At 40.9% G+C, this 21,197-nt stretch overlaps 1 protein-coding gene across 18 annotated transcripts in view; it reads left to right on the plus strand.

The window, feature by feature from the left end:
- SVIL (supervillin) overlaps positions 1–21,197 on the plus strand; it is a 201,716-nt gene that overhangs the window by 81,085 nt on the left and 99,434 nt on the right. For all 18 annotated transcript variants that reach the window (XM_020990499.2, XM_078152028.1, XM_078152036.1 and 15 more), the window contains 3 exons: positions 10,599–10,656; positions 10,763–10,914; positions 13,243–13,915. In XM_020990499.2, the coding sequence (XP_020846158.1) occupies positions 10,649–10,656; positions 10,763–10,914; positions 13,243–13,915 (833 nt within the window). In that variant the 5' untranslated portion in view covers positions 10,599–10,648. The remainder of the gene's footprint in view (positions 1–10,598; positions 10,657–10,762; positions 10,915–13,242; positions 13,916–21,197) is intronic.

Below are 21,197 nucleotides of genomic sequence, written 5' to 3' on the forward strand. Positions count from 1 at the left end.
GAACCTGGGATTCTCTCCACTGCCCCAAGATGACTTTCCTAATATGATACAGGAAGAATACATGCTGGGCAAGGTCATCTTGATTGGGCAAGGTCAGTGATTTTGGCAGAAATGGTAGAAATGGAAGTCCCCTGGCTCCAAATCCAGCAGTGGATAAGGTGCTGAACATGCAGTCAGGTGACACTTTTCTGTCTCTTGCTACCTGTATGACCTTGCATAAATCACTTAATCTCTATGGGCCCCAGTTTCCTCATCTATAGGATGAGGAGCTTGGCTGAGGTGGCCTATAAAGTTCCTTCCAGCTCAGAATCTGTGCCCCTGTGATCCTTTCCACTGCAGAAAGCAATTCCTAGTCACCTGCCATGGCCTTGTGGAATTTCAAAATGGTCGTGAGAGATAGTATTCTCTCCCTTCCACTGATTAAATGGCTTCTTTCATTTTAAGGTTGAATATAAACATGTTCACTCATTTTTTCAAAGTAACTTTTTCCCCTCAATTTGTAATATGCAGTTAAAAAAAACCACAAAGTTCTCAACTGGCTAGATCCCTTCCACATTAAAAATAATAATAATAATAATAATAATACTTCTGCCAGTTGGGTGTATTATATACTGTTCGTAGTTGCAGGCTCTTAAAATGTGTTACTTTGATAAGTATGAAATTAGTGCTCAGAAAATTTAGCATTTAGGACATGTGATCTTAGGATACAATAATTTCCAAAGAAGGTTTCATTGTATTCTTGTTTGGAGGGTTGAATCATCAACAGATCATTCCCAGAAATTCTTTTAGATTGAACCCAAAGAAATCCTGACACTATTTCTTACACCTGGGTAGAAATGCTTTAGAGACTATACATTTCCCAAAAACTACACCAAAGGTTGAATTTTTCTAAGTAACAGTTTTATTTATTTTTGCGAAAAAACATATCATGTGGTTAAATAATTTTTTTTTTAAGCACAGTACAAAATAGTCGTGGGATTCGGATCTTTTTGAATTATCTGCCTAGGAAAGAGAGATGAGGAGGCAGGAATGATGATCATGTGGAAGAGGATTCAGACTGGCTTTGCTTAGCCTCAGAGGGGAGCTGTAGGAGCGGTGAGCAGAAGCTACAGGGAGGCAGATTTAGACTTACTCTAAGAAGAAAAAAATTTTTTTTGCAAGGCAATCAGGGTTAAGTGGAAATTTCTAACAATTAGCATTCTAATTATAGGAGGCTAGTATGGCTTTAGGAAATAGTGGGCTTTCCCCTCATTGGGAAACTTTAAGCCAAGGCTAGGTGAGTGTCTGCAGTTGTTGGCAAGAGGGTGAAGAGGCAGGTACAGGTTGGCACGCGTAACTCCTGATTATAATTCCAAAACGGAAATTCTGGGATTCTGATGGGAAAGAGGAAAACACCTCCTACCAGACCCCTTTTCTAATCCCACCAATTGCTAGTTTCTCTCCACTTGGAAATCATTTTGTATTACTCTCCACATACTTAGAATTTTCTTGTGTGTGTATGAATCATAGCCCTCAGGCAACTAGGCTATGCAGTGGATGGTGTCCTTGGCTAGGAGTCAGGAAGATCTAAGTTCCAAACTCTCTCTTGACACTCCTTTAACCTTTGTCTGACTCTATTTCTTCAACTGTAAAATGGAGATAATAAAAACACCTACCTCCCAGGGTTATTGTGAAGACCAAGTGAGATAATGTTTGCAAAATACCTAATTAGCACAGTGCCTAGCACACATTAAACATGTTCCCTTCCCTGCCTCAGAAGGATGTCATTAATCAACAAGCATTTATTAAGCACCTAGTGTGTGCCAGGCTGCTAGGCAGAAGCATGTAGTAGTGAACAGAGAACTGACTTTGGAGACAGGAAGATATGGGTTCAAGTCATGCCTCTGACTCATACTAGCTATGTGTGTCTTTGGATAATTCACTTAAGTTCTCAGCTTCACTGGACCAGAGAAGTGAAGGTGCAAAACTGCCTTGGTGGTAGGAGCATTTTCACCTGAATTTCCTCTGCCAAGGAAATGACATACCTCTGGACCTCAAATGAAGCTATTCCTGACCTATAAATGCTCACATCTTTGACTACAGGAACTGTCTCACTTTTACCTTCTCATCCCCAACCAAGGTCTTGGCCTGACACACAGTAATTGTTTAATACATTTTTGTTGAAATAAAAAATAAATATTGAGAAATTTAAAAAAAACAACCAAGCTTGACTAATGAAGAGGCCTGAGAAGATCCCTCCTAATCTCTCCTCGACAGAAGTGAGGGTCCACAGGGATGGAACATAAAATAAATGGAATGGCAGATTTTTTCCAAAGTATTGATCACTTTTGCTGGATTTTTTTTTCCCTCTTCATCCTTTCTTCTTTTTTAAGTTCTTATAAGGAATTACTCTGCCAGGGGAAAATCCAAAAGATATAAAAAGAAAAAGTATCAGTAAAAATCTCTTGTTTAAATTTTTTTTTAATTGAATGGAGTTGATTTCTCTAATTATCACTGCTGACACTCAGATTAAGAGCAACCTCTGGGCTTCATTTGGCTTTTGCATCAGTGTATTTCTGAGCATTTTAGGATGCTTGGGAAATAAAAGCATCTGGGCCTTTTAAGCAGAAGCCGACCTAAAAAGCTTTTGTTTGACTTTACTCTTTTTTGTCTTAAACCATTAAATATGTTGTTAGGAAGAACATGCTGCTCTACATTATAAAAAAGTAACCTCAGAACACAAATGTTATTTCAGATTTAAATTTTAAAAGTTCCCAGTTTTCACTATCACTGTTACTGTGGACTTCATTGTACATCAAACCCAATCCATAAGGAATTTATATCCAAAAGGCCACTCCTTGGCAGAGTGGCAGATGGTCCCCATAATTAGATCACATCTATGTCTTTACCTTTTAAAAAAGGAAATAAATAATAGGGCTAACAACAGTTTCCAAAACCAGGAATAGTTTTTTCTTGATGCCTGGTTTTAGCTTCTCAGCATCTTTTCTAAAACCCTGATCAGCAGAGCTCAAGTGGTGAGTCCAGTGGTGTCTGTGAGGGCTTGTATAATGCTGAGGCCTGGAGGAGGAAGAAATGAGTGCCTGCCATAAATCTGAATTAAATTCCATCCTCCCTGTAGAACTGAAACACTTCCCCTCAGGGTGAATCCACACAGGCTTATTGCGTTGTGTGTTTGTTTTATTAATTTTCCATTTAAATTGCAGTCTGCAGCAAGGGAGGCTGAGGCCAGCTGGAGCCGAGATGTATGAGTCTTTAATTATTGCTTCTTTTTGATCTCTCCCGTACTGCTTGTTCCTGTTTCCTTTCTGCTTCTGCTTCTGCAGGTGGATCTTGATTTAAGCAAACTTAAGATATGAAAATTCACAAGGAGTATTATTATTTGCTCTACAAGAGAACTTTTCATTTCTACAGATTCAAGATAGGATCCCTTTAAAAAGCACACTGACTTATCATACTTAAAACGTGTCTCAACATGGAGTTAAAATTGTATATTCATATAACTAATACTATGTTTATTACCACTATAGCCATGATAGTGTTCACATTTGCATAGCCCTTCAAGGCTTTTCAAGCCCTGTGCTCATAACAGCTTAGGTGGTGCATGGGATAGAGTTCTGGATTGTAGTCAGGAAGAATCAAGTTCAAGGTCCACCTCAGACACTAAGTGGGTGACCCTGGCCAGGTCTCACAACATCAGTTTTCTCATCTGTTAAATGGGTGGATTGGAGTTGATGACCTCCTCCGTCCCTTTCAATTCTAAATCTATGATCCTATGAGCTCTGCAAGGAAGGTAATGTCAATATTAAGCCATTTTATGAAAAGGTAAATTCAGGCTCCTTGATGTAAGGTGACTTATTCTGTCCAAGGCCATGCAGAGAATAAGTCTTGAGTGCTGGAAATCCAAGTCTCCTAATGCACCAAATCCCAAACTGTTTCCAGTCCATTGTGCTACAGAGGACTTATTCTGTGACTTCTCTCTCTACACTTGAAAAACTAGGTGGAGGGCCTAGGAGAAGGATCCAGTTGTTGGTTGACTAGCTTGGGTTGGCCAGGAAGGTACTCCAGGGGAATGAAGACTTGTATCAGAATAATAATACTAATGGTGGAATGGATATGAGGTCATCGCAGAAGTGGACTCCAGGAATTGGTAACTAATTGGATTTGGATGGCAAGGGAGAAAGGAAGGAAAGATGACTCCCATGCTTTAGAGCTAGAAAGGACCTCAGAGCGCTGGTTCAGTCTCCCTTCATTTTATACATGAGGAGTAACCTAAGGCTTCTCTGAGTTGCTCAAGGAAGTATCAGAGCTGAGATTGATGCCAGCTCTCCTGAGCTCAAATCCAGTATTCTTTCTGTTACCCAATGCTGCCCAGTGACTTGGAGGATGGTGGTACTGTTAATCAAATTAGGAAATGTCAGAAGAGATGATTTATGGTGGATTGAATTCTTTTGGGGAATGCAGGAAGTGGGCAGTCAAAAAATTGGGTTGCAAGAAGCAATTACCCTGATTTAGCCTCTTCACTGCCCTGTAGCAACTATTGAAAATGTAGAGTTCCTGGAGAGTTTTGGAATTCAAAACCTTGAAAGAACTTTAGGAACCATTCAAACCACTCTGCTTATTTTACCCATTGGAGGGGGGAAAGGGGGGATGGGAGGGGGACTGGGACAGGGACTCATTAGGGATTTATTTGCTCGAGGTCACAAATCTAGTAAGTACCAGAACCAAGATTTGAACACAGTTCTTCTGACTCCAAAATCAGTCTTCTTTTCACCACACTGAATTCTTGTTCACACATACCCTTAAGAAAATTATGATTTCAGCTCAATGCATGTTGTCAAAATAGCTTTATAAGCAGATTAAAAAATGATCAGTCAGTACAGTTATCCCTTCCACATTACAGGGGGTTATGGGTGCAGTGCCTCCTGCAATCTGGAAAATCTGTAAAAATTTTTGGACCTCCCTTTGTACCAGAGAAGAAGTCTGAATTATTATGGTATTAAAAGATAAAATATGTTGATATTATATAATACTACACATATTTATGCATTTATGAGTTTCTAAACTTTTTCTGTGTTATCTGCTGGCCTTCGTGTGTCATCTGCAGCTTCCGCAAGACTCTCCCACAATTCCCATTTAATTTCTTATGCCAACCCCCAATATATTGAAACCGGGATGGAGAAAGTTGCACTGTGGAAGGGATAACTGGATACTTCTTAACCTCAGTAAAAGGGACATTGGTAGTCAAGTGAATGAAATGAACATTTTTTTCTACTTCACTATACAGAATTCTTATTCACCCTGCATAGACTAGTAGATATTTCTAGGTTACAGCATCATGTCTAGTCCAGTGTAGAAAGGTCACCAGACTGGGAGTCAGAGGCTCTGGGCTCAAGTCTTCTGATACTTAACACTTAAACCTCTCTGAGACTCAGTTTTCCTCATCTGTAAAGTGGAAGTAACAATAACTATTTCACAGAGATGCTGTTAATATTCAAACGTGATAAATAACCTATATGAAATAAATAAATCCTAAAGGGAAAGTTGAGTTCTTCTGAATAATTACCCATATTATTTCCATTCTGTTAGTCAATAAAATCACTGTTTAGTGTTATGGTTTTATTTTTTTTTGTTTGGTTGGTTCTTTGAGGCAGTTGGGGTTAAGTGATTTATTTGCCCAGGGTCACACAGCTAATAAGTGCCTGAGGCCAGATTTGAACTCAGGTCCTCCTGACTCTAGGGCCAGTGCTCTATCCACTGCCACCTAGCTGCCCCTGTTTAATGTGGTATTGACAAAGCCATGCTTAGGAGCATTTTGAGTTCAGTTTAAATACCTTTATGAATGTTACTGTAACACTGGATGTGGTGGTGCTTACTAAGGACCTTGAGGCTGGCAGATGGAGCTAAAGGTTCTAGTTGATGTCCTCACCAAGTTTAGCATCAGTGTGGTCGAGACCCTGGGAATGAAGGATCACTAGATTGTCTAAGGAATTGCAAATCAGCTTAGGTCAGAAATGGAACAGGTCAAGGGTTCCATTGCCCGTCAATAGTGAGATAAGGGACCATGAGTAGCCCTTGAATTCTAGCCTGGGAGAAATGGGGAGAACTAGTTGTAACATTTTTTAAAGAAAATTACTCTCATCATGTCCTGCTTTAGATTTAAAGAAATCTAATTAAAATCACGTGGTTTTGATATTTTGACCTTACAAATAATAGTTTGTTTTCAAATTACCAGCCATTAAATTTTTCAGAAGCCTTTACCCTACTTGCAGTAGCCAAAAGTCCCATCCCCTGTGGAAAAATACCACAATGCTAGATTGTGTCCCTTTCTCTTAATTGGGAACATAAATAGTATATTTATGAGAAAGTACTTCTTTCCTCCAGCTGCTCCACTTCCTAGGAAGGTAAATGAAAAATGACCTTTTTTGCTAACCACCCTACTAAAGAATGACCAGTTCAATCAAAGTCTTGGGTGCTTACTTTTTTTATGAGTTGGTATATTTATGTATACAGTGAGAAAGCATCATATGGGGTGTGTGTGTATATGTGTGTGTGTTTAGGGAGTTGCTTGTTTCTAAAAATGGGTACTTACAAATAAATAGCAAAATGAAAACAGAAATTCCATATATTCTATAAAATCTCTCCCAGGGATTTATTCCTTCAAGACTTATGATTGTTCCAGAGTTCTCTCTTTTTCTTCCCCTCCCTCTTTCCTTAATCTTTTATCACAGCCATTACATTTAACATCACAGAGCTTTCAGAATTTAGGATGCCTTAGATATATACATCCTTATAAACCATATGTGAGCATCACTTCACTCCACTGTATTTGGCCATTTCCTGTATAATTATTTAACAGTTTGGAAGCACCTAGCACTGTTCATTGAATTAGCGTAGTATCAGCATTTGAATTACTGATGTTCAGTAATTACAAGTCTGTGTTATAAGCTGGATAATTAGAAAGTACTTTGAAGACCTGGATCCTAGCAAGATAAGGCTGGAGCTTGCTGTCAAGGCCCAAAGGTGATTCCAGGGGTGTAGTCGTTTTACAGTCAGGAGGAGATAGAGATAAGAGCCTAGACAAAAACCGCATAACATGGAGATGGCTAGGCATAAAATACATTTGGAAAGGTATGGGGCAGCTAGGTGGTGCAGTGGATAGAGCAGCAGCCCTGGATTCAGGATGACCTGAGTTCAAATCCAGCCTCAGACACATAACACTTACTAGCTGTGTGACCCTGGGCAAGTCACTTAACCCCATTGCCTAACAAAAACAAAAAACAAAACAGACATCCAAAAAAAAAAAAGGTATGGAGCTGTTAGATTGTGAAGGGCCTTGAATAATGGCAAAAAAAAAGTTTGGAATTATTAAGATAATTAGCTAAGGTAAGAAATAAAGGTTAATATCCTTCCTTGTGACAGTATGTCTAGAGGTGTTTGATAACCATATTGCCATGCATGAGTACTTGCTAAAGAGACAGCAAGACATCTTGGAGCATTCGATTTATAGTGTGAAAATTTTGGTTTTGCCTCTGGCTGTGCAGCTTACCACCTGTGTGACCTTGGGCAAGTCCCTCCAGCTCCTGGCCCATGGCTCTGCACCCATGAGGTCTCTGTCTAGGCCTTCATTTCCACCTCTTCCCTGTTATAAAATCAGACTCTGCTTTTGTAAACACTTTGGGCTTGTTAGATGAGCTTCCACCTTATCTTGCGGAGATCCAGGCCTCCGGAGTACTCTCTGGCCATCTCTACACTCGGTCTCCATGTCTAACCAACTCCTGATTTCTGCCTCCTCTTTATGTTGTCTCCACTCTCCCACCTTAGAAAGCAAGATTTGTGAGTGAAGCAAATGTCTTGCTTGCTTGTAGTAGCGTAACTAGTAAGTGCCATATCTATCTATCCATCCTTCTGCTCTCTCTGTCTGTATCCATTCTATCATTCTGCCTACCTCCCTACCTTCCTACCTACCTATCCATTCTCCATCCATTCTATGTATCATTCTGTCTGTCTGCTTACCTACCTTCCTACCTACCTATCCATTCTCCATCTATTCTATCATTCTATCTGCCTACCTTCCTATCCATTCTCCATCCATTCTATGTATCATTCTATCTGTCTACCTCCCTACCCTTCCTACCTACCTATCCATTCTCTATCCATTCTATCGTTCTATATGCCTACCTGTCTACCTACCTTCCTATCTACCTATCCATTCTCCATATCATTCTGTCTGCCTACCTACCTACCTACCTATCCATTCTCTATCCATTCTATCATTCTATCTGCCTGCCTACCTTCCTACCTACCTATCCATTCTCCATCCATTCTATCATTCTATCTGCCTGACTGCCTACCTTCCTACCTGCCCACCTATCCATTCTCTATCCATTCTATCTATCGTTCTATCTGCCTATGTACCTACCTTCCTACCTACCTATCCATTCTCCGTCCATTCTGTCTCTCATTCTATCTGCCTACCTACCTCCCTACCTACCTATCCATTCTCTGTTCATTCTATCTGCCTGCCTACCTACCTACCTATCCATTCTCCATCCATTCTAGCTATCATTCTATCTGCCTGCCTACCTACCTTTCTACCTACCTATCCATTCTCTATCCATTCTATCATTCTATCTACCTCCCTACCTTCCTACCTACCTATCCATTCTCCATCCATTCTATCTCTCATTCTATCTGCCTACCTACCTACCTTCCTACCTACCTATCCATTCTCTATTCATTCTATCTATCATTCTGTCTGCCCGCTTACCTACCTTCCTACCCATCTATCCATTCTCTGTCCATTCTATCTATCATTCTATCTGCCTGCCTGCCTACCTTCCTACCTGCCCACCTATCCATTCTCTGTCCATTCTGTCTATCATTCTATCTGCCTGCCTGCCTACCTTCCTACCTGCCCACCTATCCATTCTCTATCCATTCTATCTATCATTCTATCTGCCTACGTACCTACCTTCCTACCTACCTATCCATTCTCCATGCGTTCTATCTCTCATTCTATCTGCCTACCTACCTATCCATTCTCTATTCTATCTGCCTACCTACCTACCTACCTTCCTACCTACCAATCCATTGTCTATCCATTCTATCTGTCTGCCTACCTACCTTCCTACCTACCTATCCATTCTCTATTCATTCTATCTATCATTCTATCTGCCTGCCTACCTACCCTCCTACCTATCTATCCATTCTATCTATCATTCTATCTGCCTACCTACCTACCTTCCTACCTACCTATCCATTCTCCATCCATTCTATGTATCATTCTATCTGCCTACCTACCTATACGTTCTCCATCCATTCTATGTATCCATTGTCTATCTCTCCACCCATTCTATCTTTCCATTCTGTCTATATGTTTATCCCTCTCAACCTTTTCCCCTTCTAACGTGCACTACTAGTGTAACGGCACTACTTTGTCTACCTATCATCTCTATCTGCTATATTCTATCTTTAAACCCCAGCCCAAATGACACTGTCACTGACCCATCCCTTCAGGTGGACGTGAACTTTCCTTCAGGTGCTGTATGGTATTTTATTTTGTAACCTTTTAATGTACTTGTCAGGTAATATTCTGTATTCAAATTATTGGTGTGTGTATACATTCTCCCATTATGCTATAAGCACCATTAAAGTCTATGTCTTATCTAAACTTTTATTCTACCCCATAGTACTCTCTATACAGAAGGTATTTTGCATTGATTGAATGAATGAATGAGTTAATGAATGCCAAAGGGATAGTCAACAAACATTTACTAACACCTAAATCGTGCCAGGCAGTAGAGATACAAATACCAAAGGGGGGGAAAAAAAAGACAATCTCTTCCTTCAAGGAACTTACACTCTAATGTGGGTAAACCACACACAAAAGGTGGGGGAGGGGCACTTTGGGGCTGGTGGGGCTGTGAGAAGGTTCCATGTGTGGGAGCATAGCATGTGGTATAGTTGGAAAAGTCCTGGAGTAGCGGGGCCAGGTGAGAATTGAGATGTTCTTACCTGGCTTCTCTCCTCCAATGGAAGTTTTAGAGTTCATGGCTCCATCCTCCAATCAGAGGGGGCCAAGGGCAGTGATGACATGGAGAATCAAGGCTGATTGGGTGATAATAATTATTTATGTATAGCTGATAATCACTTCATCTCCAGCACTAACTCTTGGGCATGATGATTAAAAAGTTAAATCTCACTGAGCATAGACAGACATATGTCTGTAGTCCCTCCTACCTGAGGAGGCTGAGGCCAATTGAGGATTGAGCTCAGGAGTTCTGAGCTGTGGTAGGTTTGAGACCTAGGAGGACACCAAGTCCGACACCAAAATGGCAAGCCCTGTGAGCAGGCAATCACTCGGCTGCCTAATGAGGGGAGAGCCCAACCAGGTCAGAAAGCTTCCATGCTGATGAGCAGTGGAGTCAGGCCTATGACTGTCTGCTCTAGTTCCATCCCAAGACAAGACAGGGAGAACCTTTCCCCCCTCCCCCAAAAGGTAAGACCTCTGCTGTAATAGCAGCTTACCCTGGCCTCAACACATATCCTGTAATTTGTGATGGTTAAAGACTAATCTTAGTTGTATTTTCTGTTTTTAGTTGCAGAATTAAGAAAACTCTTTGAGCCAAAGAGAAAAGAAGTTTTAGAAATGAAGAGGTAACATATTTGTGGCTTTTTCATGAGGAGGTTGACTATCTGGGCACAGGTTTACTTCTTGCTTGATGTATATTACTCATTATGCTTTTCTGGGTGTATTTCACAGAAAAGAACGCATTGCCAGACGCTTGGAAGGAATTGAAAATGATTCACAGCCCCTACTTTTGCAGAGCTGTACCGGATTAGTTACCCACCGATTACTAGAAGAAGACACTCCCAGATACACGCGAGCCACAGACCCTTACAGCCCTCATATTGGTAAGCATTAGCTTTCCATCAGATGGCGCAGCACAGAACCACCTTGTTCTTATGCAGCTGAAGAACGCAGTTCTTTGCTTTAAGTGTCTCTCCAAGACAAATAAAGCTCACCCTCCTTGGCTAACAAAACTTAACATTTTTCTTTACCCATTTTTAATCAAAATCTAAGAGATATCAGGGTCAGAATTATAAGGGGTAGCAAGGTTCAGTGGAAAGGATTTAGGACCAAGAGGCCTGGATTGAAACTCAGCCCCTGTCCACTGCCTCTGTGACCTTGGGGAAGTTATCATGAGAGGGTTGGATGAGGTCCAGTTCTAAATCTGTGGTCCTGTGATTTAGATTTTTTAACATCTTATAGAATGCACTTACTCTTGTGTGTTCAGCAATGTAGAGATTTGATGACTCTAAATCATTTTGGATAGATTTTATATTTTTATCCATATATCTACTCCTAAGCCCAATGTAAGCTCCTTGAAGACAGAAACATATCTTTTGTTTGTTTTTGTTTTTATTTTTTGTCTAATGAGTACCTAACACAGTGCCTGGCATGTTTTACATGCTTAATAACTGTTTGTTAAATTGAATTACACTATGATTTAGATTTTGAAGAAAGTTCCTACGTTACCTAGTGTAACCTCCTCATTGTATAGATGAAGAAACTAAGGCCAAAAGCTTAAGTGACTTACCTAAGGTCACGCAGGGAATAAGTAGCATAGAAACAATTAAAACTATGCTGACACTGGAGTTCAAACTAATGCACAATTTAATTTGTTGCACTCATTGTTTTACTCTCCCCTTTTTTCTTTTGAAAGAATGATATGTCATTTTATTTTTTAGGGGGAGAAGAGGCAATCAGGGTTAGGTGACTTTCCCAGGGTCATACAACTAGTAAGTATCTTAGGCTGGGTTTGAATTCAGGTGCTCCTGACTCCAGCGCTAGTGTTCTATCCACTATGCCACCTAGCCACTCCAGATATATCATTTTAGAAATGTATTCTTAGGGATACAAAAAATAAGAGATATCAATTAAAAATTCTAAAAAGAAATTAGTTCTTTGAGTCAGAATAGAAATTCTATTCGCCAAAAAATAAACCCTGCTTTTTCTCTGTGATTGGAAATTATTCAGAGGAATCTGTAGTCACCCACGCACATTATAGGTAGTGGACTTATTATATGTCGAATTTAAATGGCAAAACAGACCTTGCCAGATCTTCCTTCCCAACTGCCATGAGTCACATGTTTTCATTTTGGTTCATGTCTGCCTTACTCTTTGGGATCTCCTTGATCTCTTCATGAGTTGTGAGGCAGGATGGGGGTTGGGGGGGTCTGGAGAGGGTACAGATATGCCAGGAGCATGAGCTCATTCTCTTCTCTTCCTTGAAAGCCTGACCTTTATCTTGAAAGCGTCCCCACTGAGCTTGTGATGTGTATGTAATGATGGGGAAGGTGATAACTGGCAATTACATGGCACCGCAACGTTTTCTTAACACTTCACGTATGTTGCCTCATTTGGTCCTTCCAAAAGCCCTACAAGGTGAGATCTTCAGATGTTATTAATCTTGCTTCATAAATAAGGAAACTGGGGCAGCTAGGGGCACAGTAGATAGAGCACCGGCCCTGGATTCAGGAGGACCTGAGTTCAAATCCGGCCTCAGACACGTAACACTTACTAGCTTTGTGACCCTGGGCAAGTCACTTAACCCCATTGCCTAGCCAAAAAAAAAAACACAAAACCATAAATAAGGAAACTGAGGATCAGAGAAATGAAATGACTTGCCCACATGGTCACCCAGCTAATGAGTTCAGGGGCAGGATTCAGGTCCTAGTTTTTCCTGGCTTCAAGTCCAGCCCCCTTTCCATGACACCAGTCAGCCTATTTCTAGGTACAGAAAACTTTCAGAGGTTTGTACTTTTGGAGTGGTGCATATAGGCCAAAATGGGATGGGTAGGACTTAGGGCTTAGAGGGATCTTAGAGGTCATGAATTGTAATCCACTCATTTTACAAAAAAGTCAACTGAGGTGTAGCCATGTGAAGTGATAGCCTCAAGGCCACACAAGTAGGATCCTGATCAAGGTTCTCTTATTTCCCATTCAGTGCTCTTTTGACCACACAGTATTGTTTTATCTATTGGAGTCTTCACCTAAAAATTCTTGGGTTGACAAGAGTACAGTGTTTTAACTAAATCTGTTCAAATAAACAAGCTGATACTTCCTCACCCAGGGCTATGAGCTTGTGTTGTATGTAGTAATTCTTCCTTAATTACAGCCCCTTGCCCATGAATTTTCCGTTGTTCTTATGCTACATGTCTAACCCTATGACCCTGCAGGTCGATCCAATGAAGAGGAGGAAACTTCAGACTCTTCTGTAGAGAAACAGCCTCGATCCCAATATTGCATAGAAACTACAGCCCTCAATACAGAGTCCTCCTATAGCCCAGTGACCATGGACACCCAGGGACTGGACTCCAAAGCTGAAAGAATAGCCAGATATAAGGCTGAAAGGAGGAGACAGCTTGCTGAGAAATATGGGCTAACCCTAGATTCAGATGCAGACTCTGAATATCTATCACGTTACACTAAGACCAGGAAGGATCATGATGTCGAGAGGAGGGGAGGCAAAAGTGAGAAACAGAAGGAGGAGAGCAAAGACTTGACTTATCATTATTCTAGAATTGAGACTGTGGAGCCCAGGAGCACCACTGCTGAATCCAAGGACTATGCCTTTCATGGGAATGATGGTGTTCTTGATAAGGAGGCGCTATTGAATGTGGAAAATCACAGAAGAGCACAAGAATTGAGTGCCATTGGCCATATTGGCGATTTGCCACCTACAGCTGATAGTTCTCCCTCCTTTTCATTTTCTGGACGAGAATCCTCATTCAGTGATGTGCCAAGGTCTCCCAAGCAGATCCGCAGGGTATCCCTTTCTTCACCTAAGCAGCCAGCATCACCGAGTCATTCACTTACTGACTCACCATTACATGGTGATTCCAGACCAAGGTAAGTGTATAATTCTGTGTCTTACTCCACCCGTCTTTCAAGTCTATCTGTCCTTCTACAACAGCTAGCTTTTCTATATAACTTGGTTAGTGTTTCTTCTTTGTCTTTTCCTGCAAGAATTTCTTCATTAATATTCAGAAAGGATGTTTTTCTAAATATAATCACTATGTGCTAAAAGAGACTCTATGGGGTGGGGGGGGGAGTGTTATCTTTTGTTCTAGAATAATGAGGAAGTAACAGTCTTGAACAAGAATCTTTCAAAGAAGTCCTCTTATGGACTCGACTTGGGAACAATATCACTTTGTCTTTAGTTTCCTTTCCTAAATCCTCTCCTCCTTCTTTTTTGGGAGGTGGGGGGGGATTTGTAAGTATATGATTTTACCAAGGACTTTTAGCACTTGTAAGAAGAGGTTACCTTGTTCCTTTAACCACCCCTCACGTAAGCCATAAGTCAGGTTTCAGGTTACTTTTCTCATGCCCACCAAAACAACAGCAAAACCTTTGATCTTAGATTTTTGTAATTTAGACTTTGTTTTCTACCAGTGTCTCCCTCTGGGTATGAATGATGATGATAGGTTTTCTAAGGCAAAACTAGCAGGGTATAATCTCTGGATGTCCTTAGGAATCTAGAAGGGCCTTGAGTATGAGCCTAGTGATGTCTGTTTTCAAAGGACAAGCTTAGTTAAATTCAGACAGGCTCATCACCAGGTCTTCTGCTATGGCAGTGCTTAAAGTCTATCAAAAAAAACCTTAAAAGGGGTTGTGATCTGCATGGGGGGAAGGAGTCATCCACAACAATGAAATTACAGATTGTTACACTGAAGAAGGTTCAGACTCCTGTGGAAAGGGTGCTGTTTAGATACCTACAGGAATGGACCACCATCATCAGGCCAATGGAAGAATTCTAGTTGTCCCAGACAATGACTGAAGCAACACCTTTTCCACAACTGGTAGAGATCAACTCCTGCCCACGTCTGTCCTTGAAGGCATACAGATGACTTCATGATGGGTATCTGCCCCCCTGTTTCTCATCCCAGCTCAACTTTCTCCTCTGTCCTTCATGCACCCCCTAATATAAAGGAGCAGCTGTGAGTCCAGAGCCAGTCAGCAGAGTAATGAGTCGGTTGACAGAAGGAGCCGCCTGAGTGGGATCACAGTTGTGTGCACCTGTACATACTCAACCTAGGCAGATGGGCCCATTATATGTGTAGAGTAGTCATTGTCTTTCATAATGTCATTCTTCATTCTCAGCCTTTTGAAAACCAACAGTTGTAGCAGAGAAATCCTGTGAGAGCCACGAATAGGTCCTGAAGTCCCAAGTTTTTGTTTCTGTGACTGGCAAATCCAGGGCACAAACCTACCTTAATTGGAGCATTCTGAAAGACAAAATACATTTGGGGAGATGCAGCTCTCTTAATGTAGTCCAAGTTGCATTCTTGGACTTGGATAGTCTCAGTTTTCCTTTTTACTCGGTTCTGTTTTTTCAGTTTCCAAGAGTTCCTTTGCCTTTGTTATTCTAACAGTGTTTCTTGACACATGCCATTTGTTTTGCTTTTCTCAGCTGTGTTTTTAACACACACACACACACACACACACACACACACACACACGCAAAGCAGAAGGCTCAGCATTTAAATAGTTTGTGCTGGGATGTGTTGAATGAAGAGAAAGAAATTGAATGACAGTGACATGTACTGCACGTCCACCAGGACCTCATGGTACGGAGAGCATTTCCTTTGGTGATCCCTGATTGAAAAAACCTACTAATTGGGCGGGGGGGGGGGGAAGGAAGGTCATTTCCTGTGGAATAGTATAGAACAGATACCTAGAAAATAGGTAGTATAGGAAAACTGGCCTAGATATGGTTTAAAATACAAATGTTAGCCTACAAATGTTGTGGGTTTAGGTTTGGGTTTTGTTTGTGTTTTTTTTTTTAATTAAAGATGAGAGTTTCTTCAGTGAGTGATGACTGTATTTAAAGCTTATTTACTTAATCATCCTCTTTTGAGATGTGAGATAATTAGCCATTAAGTTTTCCTAAGGTATATTTTTCCTTTCAACTCTGTAGTAGCTTCCAAAACCAGGTGGTGATAAGGGGTCAGGCTGATCCCAGCACAGATACAATGCTACTGGAAAAATGTCAGCGTGTTTGAGGCGATCTCTGACCAGCAACAAAACATGCCAAAGATACCATGGGAGTAAGAAATGAAGTTTACTGAGTTAGATATGCCCATCAGCACTTGTTTGCAATTCTCAGGAGAAAAAAAGAGCCATGTTGGGGCTTTGGTGAGATATTGCTCAGCACATTACATTTAAGTGCTAGCTAGGAGTTTTGTATAAAGCAAAACCGTCATATTACATATTTTCCAGTAAAGGATTAGACTTTCCAAGGGAAATTTGCATTACATCATAGAGATGGAAAAAATGTGCATGGCCTAGTTATTGTCTAGCAAAGCAGATTCTTCACACGTTGCATTATGTGACATTGGCAAATGCATTCCAGTTGAATTTGTCTCAGGAGGAAAGACTGGAGATGATGGATACCCTTTGGTTATGTTCAATTGTTTTTTAGTTGTGTCCAACTCTTTGTGACCCCATTTGGGGTTTTCTTGGCAAAGACACTGGAGTGGTTTGCCATTTCCTTTTCCAGCTCATTTTACAGATGAGGAAACTGAAGCAAACAGGGTGAAGTGACTTGCCCAGGGTCACACAACTAGTAAGTGTCTGAGGCTGGATTTGAACATAGGAAGATGAGTCTTCCTGACTCCGAGGCTGATGCTTTGTGCACTATGGCACCACCTAGTGGCGAGCCCTTAGGTTATACTTAATGGGAAAAGGGCTAGACTTGGAGCCCAAGAACCAGTTGCAAACCACTTCTGTCACTACCCATATGGTCCCAGGCTGGTCATTTAGCCTTTCTGGGCCTTAGTTTTCTCAGGTTGGACGAGGTGACCTAAGAGCCCTCATAGCTCTGAAGCGATGATCCTATTAGAGAGGATGCATGTGGGGCTGGACTTACAGTTTCATCAATTTAAGTCGGCAGCGAGGAGGCGCCGTAGTGCAGAGAACACAGGACCTGGGCTCAGATCTGGCCTCAGACAGTTAACTGACGGTGTGACCCTGGGCAAGTCACTTAACTTCTGTTTGCCTTAGTTTCCTCATCTGTAAAATGGGGTTAATAATAGCGCCTGTCTCCCAGGGTTGTAGTAAGGATCAAGTGAGATAATTGTAAAGCACTCAGCACAGTGCCTGGCACATAGTAAGCATCGTATAAATGTTAGCTATTATTAAATCCTGGTGTCAAAAAATCCTTCCCTGACTATTCTATGACTTGAAATCTTAGGTTTCCTGAATTACTGACAGTTAAAGGAATTTGCCCCGGACCACATGGCTTTTATGTCATAGGGTTGGATTTGGACCTCCAAGCTGCCTTTCACCTTTGGAGAACAAAAGAGACCTAATTTCTGTGGATTGATTTTCACTGCAGAGAGTTTCTTTTTTAAATCATGTGACAGGGCTGAATTCTTAGACTTTTTTTTCTTTTTAAGAGCCATCTAGCTCATTAGGTGTGGTCCTTGCAGCAGAGAATATTTTTTAGTATTAGGAAAGAACAAGATAGCACATTCTTCATCTTCAGACCTTATCTATCAGTCTCTGAAAAAGGTTTGATAACTTTCAAAGGAGAGGAGAGGACAGGAGCATTTCTGACTTGTTCACGTTAGTAACAGAACTAAGCTACTTCTTGGTAAAGCATTTTGAAATCCTGTAAAGTAGATGAAAGATTTTCTGGAACTAAGGAAAGAGGGTTACCAGCCTACCTATTTCTCTTTTCAGTGTCATTGACCTAGACAGGCTGATTTTAGAAATTACTTGAACATTGAACTTGAGGGGGCAGCTAAGTGACGCAGTAGATAGAGCACTGGCCCTGGAGTCAGGAGGACCTGAGTTCAAATCTGGTCTCAGACCAGACACTTGACACTTACTAGCTATGTGACCCTGAGCAAGTCACTTAACCTCAATTGCCTCGCCAATAAAAAAAAAATTAAAAAAAGAAATTACTTGAACATGACCTAGTGTAAGAAGTTATTTCAGGGGCATTACTGAAGAGGCAGGAGTCTTATATCCCACTGGTCTCTTCAGGTTCTTCGGTTGTGTCATTTACAGGTAAATGAAAACAAAGGTATTTAATATATGGCAAGGGAAATTCCCCATCAGAAGTATTTACATGCAAGTGAATGACCGGCCTATGGCATCAGATAAATTCAGAATAATTTTGTGCTGTATGCCTGTTCGGTTCTAAAAAATAAATGTAAAAATTCATTCATACCCTGCTGTGGCTGCCCTTTATGTAGAGCCAAGAAATCTTGGAGGCATAAATCCTAATTATGTAACTAGACAGAGTGGCCAATCAGCTAGGATCCTCTCCAGTGTGGAGCCAGTGAGTCTGATGCTCCTGATTGAGGTCTCAGGGAAAACTTTATAACCTGGGAAACATGTTATAGAAACGAGAAATTCAGTGTCATTATAGTGAATTAAACAAAATGTTTAACCTAAACCTTATGTCCAGCCACCTGTACCAACACGACAAACTAAGTAGCATCCCTTAGGAAAATATCTACCTGGCTTAGAAAGCAGTTCTGATACTGATCAGATCTGATATTGATCAGGATCAAAGAAGTTTACAGGTACAGCGCTTTGTAATCCTCAGAGTGCTTTGTAAATGCTAGCTATTGTTGTTATATTTCACTTTTGATTTGCATGTCAAAGAAGTTTCCCCCCAGCTTTTAGGGATGGTAGACCCTAATATTCATTACCATTTATTCTAGAGAGCTCAGGGCTGCCGAGAATAAATGAGGCAATTCTCTGCTCCTTCTCCTTCCTGTTCATATCCACAGGCTTGGATTTGCATCACCTGCCTTTCTGGAAGGACAGCAAACTTAGGTGCTGGTCCCTGCTAGTTTTGCGAATGTGTCTCATTGAATGGTACCAAGAAGCTGATTTCTAGGGGGCCATTCTGTCATTCACTAGCACTTAGACCCAGCCTTAGCATTCATGTGGAGCACGGCCGGACCACTCAATTGGTCTTCTCTGGGTACTGTTTGTCAGATGTCTATAATTACTATGCTAACAAGTAGTGATGCATTTTCTGAAGCGCGAGGAGACGTAGGAGGGAAGGCGGGAGGGAGCACTGAATAAGAAAAATGAAAATCTCTCCTGAGGATGAAGTTCCTGGGACATCACAGGAAGATGAACGCCTTCTTTCCTAGTTGAACATCTGGCAGATTTCTCATTTCACATTCATAGTGATGCACTTCAACAGTTTATGCTCAGGAGAAGATTTGCTATCTCATGCCCGAGGGATGCCGTTTCTCAAGTTGTGGTAAGAACTGACCCAGGCCGTTGCTTTTGTCACAAAAGCTGTCCACAGGAGAGAGTAAAGATTTGTTCATCAAGTGACTTAGCATTCAGCTTGTACATCATTATACAGGTTGTAGAGCTGTGTACATATGGACACACACGTAAACACATGTACACACATGCACATACATACACAAGAATATGAGAGAGATGTGTTCTTTTCTCCAAATCACTCTCTACCACACACATCACAATCACCCAAATGACCTTAGGCGGTCACAGACCTCAGTTTCCTCATTTGCAGAATGAGGGGTTTGGATTCAATGGCATCTGAGGTCCCTTTCAGCTCCAGATCTGGGATCAGTAAAGCATTTGTTAAGCACTTATTATATGCCTGTGAGTCTGTGATATTAGTACATTAGTAAATCCAGAGAAGTTGTCTGTAGAATGTGAAAATCAAGTGACCTGTTCAGAGACCCACAGCTGAATGTGTCAGGGGTGAAATCTGAGCTCAGCTCTTCTGACTCCAAGCCAGACTCTCTTATCTATAATTACCAGATGCCTCCACAAACTCTGTGTGTATGAATGTACATATACATAAATATATGCACGTATATAGATTTATTTCCTCTGAAGGATTGTCCATATACACATAGACATATGTATACATGCACAATATCTCTGTAAAAATGTGTATGTATGTACACATACGTGATATATGTGTAGATATGTTTATGTTTTCTCACATTTGAAATCTGAGCTGCTGCCAGGCATCCTGAAACACATGGACACATAATACAGGCCCAACAATGACACCACAGCTATGTCTACTATACATCTACTAATTGAGGTTCATGGTTTTAAACATTTAGTTGTGTTTTTTTCCCCGCCTCTGCACAGGGACTGAATTATTAGGAGGCTGCCACATGCCTGCAGTGAGATTGTCCCTATAGAAGAAATAATGTTTATGATTTTAGTTTGTAAACAGGGGTAGCTAGGCAGAAGTTGTATGAATTCTCTTCTTGCTCAACTATTGTTTTCACTTTGACATTGGACACACCACGTGACCTGACCAAGTGTCCTTGGGGAAGCCTACCTCTTGATGTGTTTACTGTTGGACAAACTCACCTCTGCCCTCTAGAAACTGCCTCTCTGGTTTGCCCCGTTTCTCTTGAAGAAAAATACTTTTTTTTTGTAGTTTTTGGTCCATGACCTTGTAGTATCAGTTTTCTTTTCTGAGCATTAGAAATTGTTAATTTTGATGAACTGATTCCCACACATTCATTTTCCTTTCAACCTGATCCTTATCTGCCATTCCTGTTTCCCTAAATTAAGTGTCTTCCTACAAAAATATCTTCCTTTAAAGTCCAAAATAATCAAGGGGCACCTAGGTGGCACAGTGGATAGAGCTCCAGCCTTGGAGTCTAGAGGACGTGAGTTCAAATGTGGCCTTAGACACATAACACTTACTAGCTGTGTGACCCTGGACAAGTCACTTAACCCCAATGCCTAGCCAAAAAAAGCAAAAACAAAAACAAAAAACAAAACAAAATAATCAGACCCAGACTATGATTTTTTTTTTTGGTAATCAGTTTCTGGTCTCATCAGCATGAATCATATCCTTTCCCTCAGTACCATTTACAACGCACAATGTCCTTTCATCCTTTTCAATTCTCACCCTCATCCTTCCATAAATTCTCCATGGAGTATTTATCCAAAACCCTTAATGCCTTCCTCTAGGCCAGGGAAATATTTCACTGATAAACAGTGAAACACAGGCTCTCTCATCTCTCATTATCAATGGTCAATCCACCTTTTTTTCTAGTCATGCATGCCCTCAATGACATATTTTTTTTCTATCCTGGGAAAAAGTACAAATACAAAATCTTCTTTGTCTTTGTCAGCATGACTTTCAAAACCTTTA

The sequence above is a fragment of the Phascolarctos cinereus genome, unplaced genomic scaffold, assembly GCF_003287225.1.
Source record: "Phascolarctos cinereus isolate Bilbo 61053 unplaced genomic scaffold, phaCin_HiC Scaffold_1;HRSCAF=81, whole genome shotgun sequence".
NCBI lineage: Eukaryota > Metazoa > Chordata > Mammalia > Diprotodontia > Phascolarctidae > Phascolarctos > Phascolarctos cinereus.